This window comes from Lutra lutra, chromosome 1 (genome assembly GCF_902655055.1).
Source record: "Lutra lutra chromosome 1, mLutLut1.2, whole genome shotgun sequence".
NCBI classification, from domain to species: Eukaryota; Metazoa; Chordata; class Mammalia; order Carnivora; family Mustelidae; genus Lutra; species Lutra lutra.
The window spans coordinates 109063844-109083049 of NC_062278.1; the positions used below are offsets into that span (position 1 = coordinate 109063844).

Genomic DNA, 19206 nt, shown 5'->3' on the forward strand with positions numbered 1-19206 from the left:
TGGGGGGGGGTATATGTAAGTTTTACTAGTATACACCTGATGTAGCCAACAAAAAAGTCCTTGTTACAAAGTGTTCTGGGAGTGTGAGCAGGTCCCGGGAGCATATTACCGTTATGAGTAAGAATGCTCGGCTGCGTGTCATCGTTTTTGTCCAATCTAAGTGTGACGATGATGTCAGCTGCGTGTTTCCTGGCACAGAGTAAGCACTCAATATACATGTTACACACTTGACAAATGCGGGTTCTGGTTTTGTTTTGTTAAGTTCACAATGCAATATTTAAACAAGACAGAACCTCTCCAAAGGAGAAGGTGGGGGAGAGAATAACCCGAACTCCAAAATATCAGATTTATGCTGGTACAAAAGAAAAAAATTACATTTATTTTTACAAGTAAGTATTTTCCTAAAATATTATACATAAAGGAAAGTTGAGCTGTCTGTAGGAAAACAATATAATTTTAGGAAATTACAGAGTGGTCAACATTGTGCTTAAAACTTTAAAACAGGTGCAAAAAGTAGCATAGTAAGTGAATTTTGCAAGGTAAGGACGGCCTTCAAAAGAGTATATGGATACAATGACACAGAAGCTCAATATTAAAGCCTCCAGTGGTGATGTGCTTTCAGACTTGTTCACACTAAGCGAGAGCTCGAGTAAGAGAGCACGGCTTCAGTCCCAAGAGAAGAACTCCAAGCACCAACAGAAACACGGCCCTTCCGCACACAGTACGGTCAACTCTCCATCCCCCAGAGTAATGAATGGGAGCAGAGAATATTTTTTAAAAGCAAAGAATTCCAAAATTAATTCTGAGAGGTGCCCTTATACTTGTGTTTGGAGGTGAGAAAGACAGACACCCCTGGAATTTCTGGCAGGAGACGGCAAATACAACTCCCACTTCCTTCCCCTCTCCTCCTCAACGAGAGGAGACGCAGGCCTATGCTGTTCACTGGAAAAGCCTAGAATGCAACTGGCTTCCTCAGTCTGGCTCCCACCTCCCGTGGGGAGGGGAGTAGGAAAGAAAAACTGTTAAAATGTTTCCCTCATGTGAAAAGCCAAAACATGTCAATACAAGTTTGCAAACAAGATGGAAAAATCAAGAGCTGACATATAAATATTAGTTGAACTTGTGCTTTTTTCCCCTTTGCCTTGTAGTATTTATGCTGCCAAACATGTCTGGGTATTTTGACAACTTTCTAAAATAGGTGGTGTCCTGTTACCCAAATAGGGAAATTTGTGTAAAAGGAGTTTGTTATAATTAGTCCCAAAAGAACAGTTTCAAATAGGCCAGGAAGTGGACATTAAAAACTAAAACCACCACCCCTAAAATGGGATCAAACCCTAGATCAAACCCAAAAGGTACCTCAGGACAACCACTTCATGGTTTTGTTTGGGTTTGGGTGGTTTTATTTGGTTTGCTTTGGTTTTGTATTATATAACCTTGAAGTACACATTCTGCTTTTCCAGGAAAGCAACTGGTTTTTATCCAGGGTTTTCTCACATTCTTACTTCAAATCTTAGAAATTACAAGGTAAAAAAATACAGAGATTTGACAGTAAAGCCTTATTTGTTAATGTGCCAAAGAGGTGCAGCCACAAAAGTAACTGAATTGGTTTGTCATTGCTCAGAAGAGTTATGGGCATATCTGAACCTTGGAAATTCTAAAATAAATGTTGGTTCAGTAAGAAAGCTCAATTCCATACGGCACTTACCATGCATCTTCGACCTAACAGCTTTTGTACCAACTTGCAGTAAGTGGGAATGGAGCTGGGTGTCCATCAAGGACCCCAAAAGCAGCTTCTCCATCCACACAGCCCAACCCTTTGTTCCAAGTGAGCAAACTACCAGGTTCATGTTAAAAAGTTTTCATACCTGTCAATGTATAAGTATCAAACCAAAAGACTACATGACATGACTGTGTCTGACGTCTATAATACACATTACAGTCTAAACATTTTCTAAAGTGCCTATAAATATGCTTATACAAATGAACAATATCAGGTTCACAGAGAAATTCTTTTATATAATATATAACAGGCCTAGAATTTAGTTGTAAATACACATTTTTATACCCTTATCAGTTGTTTTTGGAATGCAAGCATAAAGAAACAATTCTGGTTCAATCATATATGATTTTCAGAGAATTATTAACAGTGCTAGGACACAGAAATTCTTGCTTGTGCTTGTGTAGAAAAGGCTATTTTGAGATCCAGGAGCATCTGATATTTAGAATCCAATGGAATATCTCCAATTCTATAAAATAGTAGCAAGTGAAGCTTTGTGAGTTTTTAATTATAAAGAGATTGTGCAAATATTTAAGTGATTATCAACCATTATTAAATCCAAAAATTCCATTAAAATCGTGGGTAATTTGAATGGCAGTTCAGGAGTTTAAAAAACAGGAACCTAGGCAAAAGTCGTAGATATTACCCATAAAGGCCCCAACCCTGCCCCAGCCAGCTTCAGAAATGTGGCCCTGTGACCACATATTTCCATGGCTTTGGAGACCTGGTGGTTGACTGCAATCAGTCTAATGAACAGGAATGTGGGCCCCAAATTGAGAACTGAGAGGAGCGGTGTTGAGGAAGAAGACCCTGCATGTGCCCACACGGGGGCTCCAGTGAGCTCACCCACGGGGCAGGCACACACAGTGGCTGGCCACACCGCTAGGCTCCCAGGACTGGGTCTGGATGCCCTCCTCCAGCAGGCGATTCCACCAGGGGCGGCCCTGAGAACCGCGGGCAGACTCCCCCGAGGTCTGTCCCTAAGCCACCTGGGCTGGGGAAGCTGCTCTCCACGCCCGCCTCCACCTGCCCTCTCCTGTACCCTGCTGTTCCGGCAGCTCCTCTCACCACCTTCCTGGTCTGTCTTGTTGAGTCTCTACATTTCAGTAAGTGGGAACCGTATGTTGCATTCTCATCTAGCATAGGAATTTTCAACTAACACTGTTTTCAAAGGAATACGCGTGCTCTGCTTTCTAATCCCTAGGGACGTTCTGGGCACCTAAGCCTACCGAAGTGCTCTAGCCAGTCACGTGAACGACACATACAGCTAAGAGAGCAGACTCTGCCTAGAGTGATTTGTGAAGGATGCCAAATGAAGCCTTCAGAGAAGAACACAACGGGCCTCTTCTTATTTCTTAAAATACACACTCATGTGACACAGAAGAGATGTGCCAAAATGCGAACGGAGCACAAGATAATGCTCCACGAGTATGCTCATGGTTAGGATAGGAGAAGTATTTCTGTCTCTCCGCCAAGGATAGTTCTGGTTTCATTAGGGCCATATTTTAAACTTCCTGGATTCTTAACTATGCTTTACAGAAAGCAGATCTGAAGAAATGGCAGATAAGCAACTCACACAAAAACACCTTGTATAAATGGAAATTAGGAGAATTCTGAAGAGAGCTAAATAAGAAAGAATTATTTACTATTTTATGTGTGTGAGAAAAGAGAACATGTACAACAGACTATGACTATTACTATAGTAAAGTGAATGAATATCACACAAAATATTTTCTCCTGACTTAGCAGCAAACTATTTCAACTGCTTTTGCATTTGCATAAAAAACCCATGCATCATACTGAATTCTAATCCATTTCTCACCTAAACCATTCTAATGCTTCATACAACCAAATGAAGCAGAATTAATCAAACCTATTAGATTCATTCCTAATCCCTAAAGGGCTGCTGTCTTTAGCATTTCCATGCTAACTAAAACTATTACTGATTTTTTTTTCTTAAGACGTCAGATGTGGCTGCCTCCTAAGTATAATACCTATATAACTTCCTAAAAGTTTTCCCCGGATTTGAAGAACAATTAAGAAAAACAGGGAAACGTTGAGGAACCCACCCAAGGGGCCAGTTCAAATACTGCCACACGTTCCCCAGCTGCAAGCCTAGCACCTCCCTCCTTCCCCTGGGTTCCCAGAGCGCTCTGGGCACCGTGACCCGCATGCGTTGGCACAGTGCTCCACTGGACCACGGACCCCTCCCTGCCAGGAGTCAGGTCTTGTTCAGGCTGCAGCCCCCCGCCGCAGCAGGCAGAGCGCGGGCACCCGGCTAAAGCTGGACTGAACAGGAAACCGAAGGTGTCAGCTCTTGTCAGTGAAGGTCTGGCTCCACCCCAGGTCACACACGGAACGCAGACACTAGCCACAACTGGGGTTGAGTGAGGGTCTCCAGGAGCCTCCAGCGGTAAGCAGAGGCAACACAGGCCCAGGCCCGTGCAGGTGGTGGGAGAAGGGAAAAGGGACAGAATGGCATCTGCCAGTGCACGCTCTGTTGCCCTCTCAGGAGCTGATTCCCATTTGAGACCGGCAGGGTGTGGGTGCCTGTGGGCACACCGGAAGGACTGCCAAGAGGGGCGTGGGGGTGTGCGTGTGAAGAACTCGCCCCTTCACTGCCTCCTTCACTCAGGGTGGCTCCTCAACCTGATCCATGACCCTCTGTGACCATCACTGCATCGCTTTCAAAGTTCCCAGTGAAATTAAGGCTGGGTCACAATTCATGACACCAGATGCTACATAGAAAATAAGTCTAGATACAAAAGAAAACCATTTATAAGAAAAGGAATGTCTTAGTTATCAGACTAACATAAGAGTGATGCTAATCAGCAGACCAGTGAGCTGCTACGGCTGTTAGAGGGGCAGAAAACACCAGCTGCAGGGGAGAAAGGATCCATCAGACAGAACTGCAGACGCTCAGCGCGATCAGAGGCGGTGGCTCCTGCCTGGGCTCTCACACGGTGGTTTCTATTGTCTCAATCACTTCCAGATCGGACTGCGAAGGGGAGAGAAGGGTGCACTCATCCGGCTCCCAGCTGCTCTCGGGACTGTAATCTTCCTCGGAACTCAGTTCTGCTCCTTCCTCCGTGTCCTCATCACACGATTCCACGTAGTGAGCCCCGATCGCATTGATCCCAGAGTCCTCAGAACTTGAGGGAGAAGAGCAGTGATCTATTTTAGGGGTACTGCTCTCTCTTGAAATTAAGGCATCGTGTGCAGAGACCTCCTCGGGACTCATTTTGTGGGAATGCGGCGCTGGCTGCTTCTGCACATAACACATCTTCCCATTAATGCATTTAACCTGATAGTTGTCGATAAAGAGGTCTGAGATCATACAGTACCTTGGTGAATCAGGGGGGAGGGGCGGCTGGAAGACGGATGCAAATTTCAGAAAGTGTTCAGTGAGTGACACCGAGATCTGAATGGTGTTTGTGGGTTCCCGAGGCTTCGCAGGAATCTCCGTGCTCGGAAGTTGCTCCACAGGAGTCATGGGCTGATACACGTATTTGCCTGCGGGGAACACCAAAAGGTGGTTGAAATCAAAGAGTATGACACAAGCTACATTAATGTAGCCATAATGGTTTCTTTCCGAGGATCAGATATTTTAAAAAATATTTCACCATCAAAAGAAACCAGTAATAGAATCATTCAACAATGTTATAATCAATGAAAAATACAGAATTTTTCATTGATTATGGTACATAATAACATCATGGTATTTTCATCTAAGAAACTCAACACTCTACAAATTTTAACTTACATTTATGTCTTTCTAATACCTCTGAGGTGGGTATATACTAAAATCCTTACTTTATAGACAATTTTAAATCTTTTACCCCTTGCACTATAACACCGAATGCTCACGATATAGTACAGTAAAAACATGCTGTAAAGGGGTGCCTGGATGGCTCAGTCATTAAGCATCTGTCTTCAGCTCAGAGCCCTGGGATCGAGACCCCATCAGACTCCCTGCTTGTTGGGAAGCCTGATTTTTCCTCTCCCGCTCCCCCTGCTTGTGTTCCGTCTCTCTCTGTCAAATAAATAAATAAAATCTAAACAAAACAGAACAAAATGCTGTAAAGTTGTAGACTATAAAATCCTAATTCCATTCTATCTTTAATAATTATTAATTTGTTATTAAATACTTTAATATTAAATATTTAATATTATTAAATATTAAATACAATTATTAATACATGTGGTAATATATATATTTTAAAACTAGAGGAATATATACCAATTTATTATCAAGATTACAGAAGACTTACACATTTTAGGTTTCTATGTTTTCGTGAGAATACTTATACACACACAGATGTATGTAATGGCCTGGAGGGTTGTCCTAGCCACCAGTAATGGCTGGGGTAAGATAATGAGGCACGGAATGATCTCTTTCAAGACCCAGTTCATCAGTGGCCCAGTTAGAAGAAGTTCTCCCTGGCCCCAACTCCACTGGCACTAAGCAACCCAAGCCAAGTAGAAGCAAGGGTACAGGTGATATAAGGGGTGACCTACTGGGCATTTCCAGGAAACCAAGAAGCTTATCTACAAAATTTCTGCTCTGACCAGTGTGTCACATAGCTCACTGCGGAAGTGAGACCTAAACAGATCTGTTCCTAATGTGTCTCTCTCTTTGTTCTCTTTGACTTCACTCAACACTCTGCAAAGCCTCTCAGGTACCAAGTGCTAAGGAAACTGAGACAGAGATGAGTCTGTATATCTAAAATGATTTCAAAATAGAAATCTGGGTGTTAAAAAAAAAACAGAACAAAACCCTGAAAAACTGAGAGAAAACAGCCACAATGGTAGACACCATTTTGGGTTTTCCTAATATAGTTGATTATCAATCAGTTCATACTGTACCTTCTGCATATTTCTGATGGCATGTTTTAACTAGCATTATTGCCATTTTAGACCACCTAAGTTTCAACAGCATCCCTGACCTCTGGTAGCACCTCCTCCGCAGGCATGACAATCAAAACCGTCACCAGACATTATCATAGAGTCCCGGGGGTCAGAATCGCCCCGCTGAGAACTACTGATCTCTGGTATCCTCATGAGTGTCTCTTCGCAAGCTACTCGCTCACCGCGCATGACACCTGCTCCTGTTTATTTCTTGGTCAGAATGGAAATTCTAGGACAGAAATGACATTTGTAAGGAAAACTACTTTAGACTTTTTAACTATTTATTTAGGCCATGGGAGAACAGCAATTTCAGATCAGAAATGTGAGCAGCAAACTAGGCCACAAATAGTGCAACATCAGTAATCTATTAAGATCGATTAGCTTGCCTATATTTTTTACTTCTGTTTCCGGACTACTGTACAAAAATGTAGGCTTAGTTGTTATAATTTCATTGTAACTAAATTACTCTAAAATATATTCAGCTTCATTCTGGAGTAACACATGGGAAAGATACATTTAAAACTGTTAAGCCTTTGGATTCCTAGGTCTGCTTTGAAGCCTAGACATATATATCATGCAAACCTTACACTGTCTGATAAAAATACAAGTAAGAAGAACCCATAACACCTGCCTGGGGAACTATGTTTCAAATATGACAGGTATCTTTATTTCTTCGTTATCTATGAAGACAGTATGGTATTACTACTTATCAGGGAAAGTTCAAATCAGTAAGACTAATTCAAATTTGGTACAGTAGGACCTCCACATCCAAGCATCGTGGCAATGTCAGCTGAAGGGGTAAAGATGGCAGAACTTCAAGCCTCCCCTCCAATCCTCCAGCCTCAAGACCAGAGAAAGACAAGTCTGGCAAGGGCAGAGAAGAAACTACTTGCAGAACCTAGGGAACTGTTCCCCTTATGTTCACAAAACGGTGAATAGAACATCTGGAATGGAGGTTGGTCTCTTCTGTTCCTGGCTGGTGGACTGGGGGTTACTGAGTTCGGGAGGCTATGAATGGTAGGCACTCAAGAAATGCCTGATGTAGGGTGCTGAGTAAGTTCATTTGGGCCCAAGTGAACTCTAGAAGTTCCTAGAAATTCGTCCTCAGACTCACAGGGTTCAGGACTTTATTTAGTCCAAAGGAGGGACTCCATGAAGCCTGACTTTGGGACTTCTGTAACCACCCTGCCTTCCCCCTCCTTCCGATCCCTCCCCGCCCCCGCACTGAGGCCCAGCCCTACCCTCGTCTTTCTTTTCCTCCTTTGTGCTTCTTTAAAAATCCTTTTCTCTTTCTCTTTGTCACAGTTCTTCTACCTCTTTCTCTAGTCCTGCCTTCTCCAAAGCTCTGTTTTTATTCCTTGAAGTGTGGTAAAAGAAAGAGAAATGCAGCTGGGAGACCAAGATGTGCAGAATACTGAATTCCAGATTCCATCTGCTTCTACATGTTAAATCTACTAAAGGTGCTTACTCCGAGCTAGAGTGCCAGCCCATTATCTGGTGATATGGGGATACGGATGCAAAGAGGAAGGCACAGAAGAAATTAATAGTAAAGACGGCCAGATGAGAAACTAAGTTTAGTAAACATCTTTCAAACATCAAGTAGTTATGGGGCACCTGGGTGGCTCAGTGGGTTAAAGCCTCTGCCTTCAGCTCAGGTCATGATCCTGGGGTCCTGGGATCAAGCCCTGCTTCTGGCTCTCTGCTCAGCAGGGAGCCTGCTTCCTCCTCTCTCTCTGCTTGTCTCTCTGCCTACTTGTGATCTCTGCCTGTCAAATAAATAAAATCTTAAAAAAAAAATCAACTAGTTATAATACTGTATTGTTTGATTTTCTTATAGCACATACTTAACAGGAGAAAACAAACTTGTATCAAGGATTTAGTTTTGTAAAGAGTCCAGAAGGGTTTGTACTTGCCTCCACTCCCCAGTAACTTCTGTCCTGTGGTATATTACACTGTGAGTCTATGTTTGTAATGGTAGCCTTGAAGCATCACAAGATGCTGAATTATCAGAGAAATTCAATTATGTCTGCTGTAATGTACTTACTAAGGGAATAAAGCAAACTAACACACCGCAATAGCAAGGACTGAAACAAAAGGGGTTTCCTGGCCACTTAGCCCCAAAATTCAATAATCACTCTTTTCCGAACAGTCTTTTTAATTAAGGGTTTACTATATTATTTAAAGAAATAATCAGATGAGAACTTTTAAAACTTGAATCTCTAAAAGGAAAAGGAAAAGATATTCAGAGGGAGACAGAGCTTGCAGAATACAAAGTAGAGAAAGTAAAAGAAAAAACGAGATATAATCCAGCAATTCCACTTCTGGGTATATAACCCAAAATAGGAAAGCAAGGTCTGAAAGAGAGTAGCTGCATAACCATGTTCATCGCAAGCGTCATTCACATTAGCCAAAAGGTGAAAGCAACCCACTGCCTGTTGGCAGATCAATGGAAAAACAAGGCGTGGAATATACAATGACTATTATCCAGCCTTACAGAGGAAGGAAATCCATGCTACACCATGCATGAATCTTGAAGACATTATGCTAAGTGAAGTAAGCCAGTCACAAAAAGACAAATACTGTATGAGATCACCTACATGAGCCACTTAGGTTAGTCAGATTCATATAGGAAGAAAACAGAGTAGTGACTACCCGGGGCCAGTAGATAAGACAGAACAGGGAGCTATTTAATGGGTACTGAGTTCCAGTTTTGCAGGATAGAGAGAGTCCTGGGGATGGATGGTGGTGATGTTTGTACGACAATATGAACATAGTTGATACCATTGAACTATACACTTGAAAGTAGTTATGATGGTAAATTTTGTGTGTATTCTACTACAATTTTTAATACTAAAAAAATATGTATAATTCACTACATTAACAGATGGGAAGGGAAACTCCATATGATTCAGAATATACCAAAAAATTCTTACAACTCAATAACAGAAAACAAGCAGCCCAATTTTAAAAAGGACGAAGGCTGAGTTGCCTGGGTGGCTCAGTTGGTTGGGCCTCTCTTGATTTCAGCTCAGGTTCATGACCTTGGGGTCATGAGGTCATGATCTTGGGCTGGTGAGATCGAGCCCCACATTGGGTTTCCCAATCAGCAGGGAGTCTGTTTGGGATTCTCTCTCTCCCTCCCCCTACTCTCATGCTCTCGTGCAGCTCTCTCTGGGGTAAATAAATCTTTAAAAAAAGAGAAAAAAAAAAAGAGTGAGGCTATACAAGGGCAATGCCAAGGATCCCTGTAGTGATGGAAATGTTCTGTAATGTGACTACATCACTATCAGTATCTTGGGTTATGATAATGAACTACAGTTTTGCAACTATAGTTGTCACTAGAAAGCATGTAAAGGATACACGGAATCTCTGTGTTTTTCATAAAACTACATGTGAATCTATAATTATTTTCAAAATAAAAAATATAACTTAAAAGTCCCCATAGAAGTGATGTACCTTTTTCAATGCATTTGATTAGTAGGTAAAATGCTGCTGATCTCATTACAGATGATGATAACTTTGAACACTTGTTTAATGTGGTGTCTGTCTAGGTTTCTCCACTGAAAGTTAGCATTTTCCCTTTATATCTTACATATCTGGTGAAGGGATAACCCTGAGACTGTACAAATATCCCATTTGTCCCCTTACTGTCACTTACTAAATTTAGCATGTCCAGGGGGATTTGGTCTGTAATGATCACTACTGTGGTGTTTGCCCAACAGTTATTTCCTATTTCCATCATTACTTCTACATTTATTAATTAGAATTCTATTTAAGTAAGAGCTGTTCTCTTCATTTATTTTTCCAATTACTTAAATTAAGCATGATTCACTATTTTGTTCTATGGACTGTAATCCATTACTATCATTATTTACTTTGCTGCTCAAATGTCCCATATTTAATTCTGGGAGCTCCTTCAAGTTAGCACCTGTGTCCTCTCAACGTGCCCCCAACCTTTTTTAGAGCAGTCAGTGCTTTCTGGTACCATAAGAGGTTTATGGCTTATCACGTACTTCCCTGCCCCAGTGCAGGAATCAGCCATTTCTCCAAGGAGCCCTAGAGTTCCTTTTTTTAAGAAATTAAACACACTTTTTTCTTTCTCTCTCTCTCTCTCTCTCTCTTTCTTTCAGATTTTATTTATTTGACAGAAAGAGTACAAGCAGGTGGAGCAGCATAGGGAGAGGGAGAAGCAGGCTCCCCACTGAGCAGGGACACTGACTGGGGCCGATCCCAGGACTCTGAAATTATGACCTGAGCTGAAGGCAGACACTTAACCGAATGAGCCACTCAGGTACCCCCTAAATACATTTTTAAGCTTATTGCCAAAATATTTTTGGGAAGCAGGCTTAGCTTGCTAGTGACTCGTTCACTCACTAAATTCATCCATAAGAAAGTGAATATTAAACCTCATTACAGTACTTAATTCCCATTTAAAAATAATATAACAAATAAAAACAAATGTCACAAACCCATCAATTTATCTGGAATCTTTTTCAAGGGAGCTGAAACAATTTTCTCAATAATGAAACTGACTATACAACACCAAGATCACAAAAACCAACTGTGATCCATAAGTGAAAAATAAATTTCAGGGGTGCCTGGGTGGCTTAGATGGTTAAGCATCTGCCTTTGGCTCAGGTCATGATCTTGGGGTACTGGGATCAAGCCCCTTGTCCAGCTCCTTGCTCAGTGGGAAGCCTGCTTCTCCCTCTCCCTGTGCTGCTCCCCCTGCTTGTACTCTGACAAATAAATAAAATCTTTTAAAAAAATAAAAAGAAATTTCATACATCTTATTTCTTTTTAGGGAACCTGGTTCAACACTTTCAGCTCTTTCTCAACTAAAGGTTGATCAAAACCATTAGATAAGTAACTTCCACTATTCTTTTGGAGTCTGAGTTCTTAACTATCCCGATTGTTCTTCCCCTTTGGTGTTTAGCAGTAACGTGTAGTATATACTTTTTAACAATGCCCGGATGAGACACTAAAAAAGACTTATGTTTTCATCTTGGTTCTTTGGTTAAGAAAAAAAAGGAAGAAGAAACAGAAGACTTAATTACTTTTCTCAAGCTCATGTAACACAACAAGAGTCTGTTCTAGGACCCAAGCCTTGTGCCGCATGTGTTTTTAAGAGGATACTCATTCCTTCATTAATATGGTTAACTTCAGCTAATATTCCAATTTGGAACATAGTATAAACACAGAGTAGATATATTTCCTTGAAGGGATATATATATATATATATATATATATATATATATATATATATATATATTTTGGTTTTAGAGCACAAAGGGGGAAAGAAGACCCAAATAAATGTAAAAAATAATTTATATGCCCTGTTAAGCTATTGTATGCACTTTACAAACTTTTTTTTTTTAAGTTGTGCATTTGATTCTTAAAAAAGATCCTCTGGGAGGGAAATGAGCTTTTTGCTTTTACAGATAGTATTTAGGACTATTAAGTATGTGTCCCCTTGACACATGAAGTACTCGCTCTCGGGGAATGCAAAGTAATTTTAAAATTAGCCTAAGCAAAATATAATTAGAAAGGTAAATCTACTGAAAAAAAATGAGTGGCCTAAGGGAAACTGCATCCACAGTTCAGTTCTCTGATTTTATATAGTGAATCACAATTATGTTTATTTTATTCCCAAGGGCATTCATTATACTGAAAGTAATGTTAAATATCCTTATTCAGCTATTTCTGCAATATGCATTATTTACTAAGTTGAGAAGCATACCACAAACTAAAAACAAAAGAACATATTTACTACATAAATATATATATATAATATGTTTATATATAAAATATATCTTTTACTATAACCAGTATTTTTTGTGGCCTGATCTGGCACCCTGCCCCACTGGCAGTCAATATGCCACTTCATTCTAGGAGAACATTAAAGTTTATATACTGCCCAATATGTTAAAGTCCCCAGTCACAACTTTATGCAAGATCGTAGTTTCTTCATTTTTCAAACCGGATAATCTTTAGTGCAGGGGAACACATTAATGTAAAGCAAAACCCTAGTGAGCCAGAATACCAGAAGCATGGGTTGTTTACTTATTTAACAAGCATTTATTGAAAATCCACCATATTTATGCTATTCTATCAGATGCTACGGGGAAACAGAAATAAAACACGCAGTCAAGCTTCAAGGAGCTTCCAGTCAAATTAGGGGTAGAAGAAAACAAAGCACAATTAAGTCAAGAACTGAGTAACTAAAAGAATACATAACAAGGGCATTCAGCAAGCAGCAGAATGGGATTCCAGGCTTCCCTGAAGGATTTCACCAGACTAAGAAAGGACACGAACCCAAGGAGCAGCACAGACCTGCTCCAGACCTGCTGGAAGGGTCAGCAGGCACTGGAGGTTCAGAGGGCTGACGGAGAGAGCAAAGGACAGTAAAGTCTGTGAGGAAGATGGAGGGCGGATGGGGCTCAGAATGCGGGGCCAGAGCTCGTGTTTCGGTGCCTGGCGAAGCACTGAGGATCGCTGAGGACATGAGTAACCACGATAAACGGAGGACCTTAAAGAAATTCGGTCCGGCAAAGATGCACAAACCAGACTGAAGAGAGAGGAGATGAGGGTTTAGAGGAGGCTGTCATGGATTTTCACACATGATATTCTGATCTAAAGTCACACGGCTTGGGAAAGTAAGGAACACAGAAGACACTCTAGAAGATGACGGATCCTGGGGCTTAACGGCAAGGACTGGGGAATCAAATGCATCTGGGTATGAATCCTGACTCTGGGGCTTATTAGCTGCTTGACCTTCATGAGACTGTCAACCTCCCATGTTTCCCATTTCCTCAGTGTAAAAGTAGTTAGTAATACCTACTTTTTAAAAGCTTTACCTCAGTGTCTGGCACACTGTAAACCTTCTATTACTGGTGTTATTTACAGAAGGCTGTAAGGGACTGCCTACCAGTCTCCAAGCCACTCTAGGCTTTACAGATTGCCATGTGGCCCAGCCCTGCCAAGCCCATGCCCACCCTCACCCTCTAGAATGCCCCAAATATACCCAGTTTCTTGATTCAGCTTAGCCTGTAAACTTCTCTCCGACCACAGCTCTCTGCCAGCCTGCCTTCATTCCCTAGCTCCCAGACCCTACAATTCACTTTTACATCTGGGGTCACTCCTCCTCAAACTAACATGTAATGAGCTTCACTTGTGTGCCTGGCCTTAAATTAGGGACATGGAGTTAAAATAGCCAGAAGACTGACTGCAACCCTGCTCTTATGGAAGGGATATATCTATTTGAACAAATAATCACCCCAAAAGATATGTAATGGCAAACCATAAAAAGTGACAGGCAAAAAGCAATAGAAAATGCAAAATCAGTGATTCAAAATCACATGTGGGATATGTGATCTGGACCATGGGAGGGTTGGGGTGGTGTCAGGCAAAACATCCTTGAGAAAATGACTGAATGGGGTACATGTCGCCTTAGGAATAAGTGGGAGTCACCAGGCAAAGACGGCAAAGGGGCAGAATGGCTGGCGCAGGATGAGTAAGAGGGAGAATGGTTAGAGAAGAAGGTCATGGAGGCCAGACCATGCAGGCACTAGAGGCCATGTCAAGACTGGGGATCTTCCCTTGCAGAGTAGAAGGGCGCTGCGCAGTTTTAAGGGGAGAGTAACATGACCAGCTTGGCCTTTCTGCTTGCTTCTGTTATAAATAAAATCTTAAAAAAAAAACAACAAAAAACGGAGAAGCTGTTTGCCACATTTATCATTTTACAGAGCAACTGGTCTGAACAGAGTTCTAATGAAGGCTCTGTACTTTTTTTTTTTTAAGATTGTATTTATTTATTTGACAGAGATCACAAGTAGGCAGAAAGGCAGGCAGAGAGAGAGGGGGAAGCAGGCTCCCCGCAGAGCAGAGAGCCCGGTGCGGGGCTCGATCCCAGGACCCTGAGATCATGACCTGAACTGAAGGCAGAGGCTTAACCCACTGAGCCACCCAGGCGCCCCTGTCTCCGTATTTTTTTAAACCATGTTTATTTCTACCTGAAGCCAACCCCTCCGGTTTAAGGGACAGAGAGAAGCAAGAAACTTATGAGTATTTTAACAGCCTACCAGTGAGCAACAAGAGGGAAAAAGAAGTGTAAAACACACCCCCCTCCTATAATCCAGGTGGGTCACACACACACATCCAAAAACAGCACAAGAGGAAAGGTTAAGTATCCAGTTGTGAGGTACACACTATATCCAGTGTAGGAGCTCGGAAAAAGGTGAGGGCTGGGCCTGGAAAATATAGGGTGTAAACTGAAGAGGAGCTAGGACTTGGACAAAAGAAAGTGGCATGCCTTGTGCAAAAATCCAGAAGTGGAAAAAATGTGGGTTACTGCAGAGGGCAGCGGGGTGACCAGCCTGACTGTAGCAGAGGGCTCTCCTATGACCAAGAGATAATCTGGGAAGAGAGCAAGATCCTCCTCCCGCCTTATTAGGCTAGACCCGACAGAGCCACTCTGCTGAGTCAGCTGGCACAATGGAACTCCTTGAATTTGTAGACAGAGATGATTCCGGTGGGGAAAGAGCCCTTCCGGGCCAGAAAGTTCAGAAACATCGGAATAGGTAAGTCTGGCTAAAAGAGCCCACAGTTAAAAAAGATCAGAGAATGAGAACTCTCAGGTTTCCATTTCCTTTCAGCTGGCCAAACAAAGGTTTCATATGCAAGAGAAGTATGTCTACCTCCTTCCACTTAATCTGAAGTCCTACTATCCACTCAAAGGGGCTCTGTAGGGCTGGTCTTAACAGAGTCAAGTTGGTTAGAAAAGGGAGAGCTAAGGGAGAGCTGAAGGAGTCTTCTCCAAGAATAGGTTGGTCACTGATGGTGAGACGAAGCATGAAAACCGTATGTTCAGAAAGAAATAAGTGGCGGCTGACAGAGCACACAGAGACTCAACCCATATGTATTAAGTGTCTGTACTTTGAAGTGCAAGAAAACACCAAGAAGCCTGATGGAGGGAAAGAGGAATTAATGGGGAAAATGGCTGATTATGGATCATTACAAAGTAAGAAAAGCTGTATGAATATTATCCTTTTTTACTTAAAGGTGGATGATAAGGAGAAGATGAAGAAGAAGATGATGATGATGATAACATAATAATAACAGTCATGACCTCTGATTTCTTTTAGAACAAGACTTGACCTTATGGGCATTTTATGGGGCCGTCTTAGCCTCCTACCTTTCTCTGCAAAAATCACTAGAATATGGGCTGAGTTACCCAGGCCATGAACTGGGCAGCAGATTTCTAAAACTGCAGTTAGAAAAAATATGAGAAGGAAGAAATTTTCCCTAAGGGAAGCAGCAAAAGCGGAGATCTAGAACATGATGACCCTGGTGCGGTTTTCTACCTTACTACTAGTATAAGCTATATAGTTCTCCAGATGCCAAGTAAGTTATTAGCAGCCACTAATTCAAAGGACAGATATTACCAACAAACTAAAGCTAAGGGAAACAGTCTAAGGCATCTGTCACATATATCTATTGATCTGGGGATGAAAAGTTGAGAAATTCATGAGAAAGTGATGTTAACCAGTCAAGCTGATTTAAGAAAAATAAGATCTTGAAACTAAGATCGTGAAACGTGAAGTCTCTGCTTAGCAAAGGAGCTCAGTAGGGACTCAGCAGACTAAATTTTTAAAAATGCATCTTTGTTAAAGGTTATTTTTGTAGAGAATATGTCTATGCATATTCAAAACCCTTATTTTAAAATTTATACAAGCCAATATGGCATTCTAGAACCTTTTTTATTAATCAATTACAACAATGAAACACATCCTAAATATCAATGATGTAATTTTAAAAATCAAATTATTAATAACTACATATGATTATTTCTTGATATAATGAAAGGAAATACGTTATTTCTTTAATCAGGTATAATAATTACCATTCACTTCTCTTGGAAGTGGTTTGGCTAGCCAATTTTAAGAACAGTGCTACTGGGAAAATCCAAAGAGTTAAGGAATAAGAAGTAATAAATTTAGTACTTACAACTAAATAGCATCTCTACTTAACTATCCACTTAACTATAGGTATACCTGAGAGAGACTGTGGGTTCAGTCCCAGACCACTGCACTCACATGCATGTTGAAATAAAGTGAGTCAAATGGATTTTTTAGTTTCCTAGTGCCTCCAAAAGTAGTCTATCGAGTGTGCAACAGCATTAGGTCTGAAAAATGTACATACCTGAACTAAAAATACTTTATTGTTAAAAAATGCTAATGATAATTTAGCTTTCAGAGAACTGTAATCACTAATCACAGATCATCCTAACAAATATAATAATGAAGAAGTTGGACATATTGCTAGAATTACCAAAGTGTGACACACGGACACAAAGCGAACAAATGTTATTGGAAAGATGGCACTGACAGACTTGTTCGACAAGTATTGCCACAAATCTTCAATCTGTATAACAGCCCCGTATCTTCAAAGTGCAATAAGGCAAAGCACGGTAGACCGAGGTATGCCCGTACTCCTGATGGGGACAAGAGGCTCAGAGCATGGCACCAAAACCCACATTGGAGCTTTGTTCTTAGACTACTTCTTCATGACAATAGCTGGGTAGTAAAATATACGGATGGAGGCATTCCACACTTGACATTAACAGTAAAGAGTAAAAACCAGATTACAATGAGATTATAAATGTGCTATATATGGATTGCCTCTCGACTCCAGATTTTCCTTTCAATGTATGTTCTGCCATAATGCACAGCATTCTTTTTGGCACGTTTCCTCTACAGTCAGCATGATGTTAACTTTTCTCAGGAGAGGGTGCTGGAGGGACCCCGAAGAAGTAAGGGGCTCTCCTACTGTTTGTTGTACATGCGAGGGGTTAGGGGTGAGGAAATCTGTCAGAGCTCTGCCCCCAGCAGGCACCCAGAACGTGCAGTTCCTTAGCAAAGTTGCAGTCTTGGCCTGGCCTAGTGATAGGCTTCTTCACATGGAAGCCACCATTCCAAAGGCCTTCTGCCTACATCATACCCTCCTGCCCACCCAAGCCTCCACTCCCTCTACACACCCACACCCGTAACTGCTGACTGCCTGTGCCTCCCCTGCACTCCAGGGGTGCGCTTCCTGCTTGCCAGGCAATTTCATACCAGTACAGCCTGGCAAAGCAGCAAACTTCTCTGCTACCAAGTGGGATGAAATACGCTTATTCCAACAGGGGGCTGAACCCCTCTGGGGGGCCTTGGGGAGGGTACTACCTTCCACCTTTGTCCTTCCTGGGTATCGTCCCTCAGCCCATGGGAACCATGCAAGCTTTCCTTATATCTCATAGTCACTTATTAGAGTTTCATAATTTTTTATATTAAAATACCTGTGTAATCTACTGTATGGTTTCCATTTTCCTGACTGGACTTAAACTGATTCAGTGATCAAGTTCAAGGTGTGGGATTTCTTATAAGCGGTACTTTCCTACTTTGTCTACTGAGAAAATTTAAACATTATATTAAGAAATTAAATTGTATATATTTGGAACTTAGACTAATAGATACTAAATGTTACGTATTAAAATACTAATAATTTTTTATTTTTATTTATTTATTTTTTTTAAAGATTTTTTTATTTATTTATTTGACAGAGAGAGATCACAAGTAGACAGAGAGGCAAGCAGAGAGAGAGAGGGAAGCAGGCTTCTTGCTGAGCAGAGAGCCCGATACGGGACTCGATCCCAGGACCCTGAGATCATGACCTGAGCCGAAGGCAGTGGCTTAACCCACTGAGCCACCCAGGCGCCCCCTAATAATTTTTTAGATGTTTAAAACTGGAAAACTGACAAGCAATTAATTTTAATAATAATAGAGGAGAAAATTAGAAGAATACACTCTAGGGCGCCTGGGTCGTTAAGCCTCTGCCTTCAGCTCAGGTCAGGATCCCAGGGTCCTGGGATTGAGGCCCACATTGGACTCCCTGCTCAGCAGGGAGCCTGCTTCTCCCTCCCCCACTCCCCCTGCTTGTGTTCCCTCTCTGTATCTCTCTCTGTCAAATAAATAAGTAAAATCTTTAAAAAAAACAAAAACAAAACTCTGAAACCTATTTTTTTAAAGTGTATGGTTTTTACTACTTAATATTTCGATATCAATAATTAATGTAAAAAAAAATAACACAACAGGGGCACCAGGGTGGCTCAGTCGGGTAAGCGTCTGCCTTTGGCTCAGGTCATGATGCCAGGGGCCTGGGATCGAGCCCTGCGTTGGGCCCCCTGCTCATCAGGGAGCCTGCTTCTTGTTCTCCCTCTGCCTGCCACTCCCCCTGCTTATGTTCTCTCTGTCAAATAAACAAATAAAATCTTAAAAAAAACACAAAACACAACAAAGAAAGCTTATTGAATATCCTTGAGTATTCTCCTCCAAAGAAATGACATATAAAACTACTGAACTAAAAGTGCTTTCCCTGAAAAAAAAAAAAAAAAAAAGGAAAGAAAATTCTGAACCAGCCTTTATAACAGACCAACACACGTTAATTTTAATTCCAGATTGAAAAATTCAGGGGGTAGGTTGGGA

At 41.4% G+C, this 19206-nt stretch overlaps 1 protein-coding gene across 1 annotated transcript in view; it reads right to left on the minus strand.

Moving 5' to 3' along the window:
* Positions 1-358: 358 nt before the first annotated feature.
* The window catches only part of C1H3orf70 (chromosome 1 C3orf70 homolog), an 80237-nt gene continuing 61389 nt past the window's right edge, over positions 359-19206 (minus strand). Inside the window, exon 2 of the mRNA XM_047732030.1 lies at positions 359-5290. Within this exon, the coding sequence (XP_047587986.1) occupies positions 4734-5290 (557 nt within the window). The 3' untranslated portion in view covers positions 359-4733. The remainder of the gene's footprint in view (positions 5291-19206) is intronic.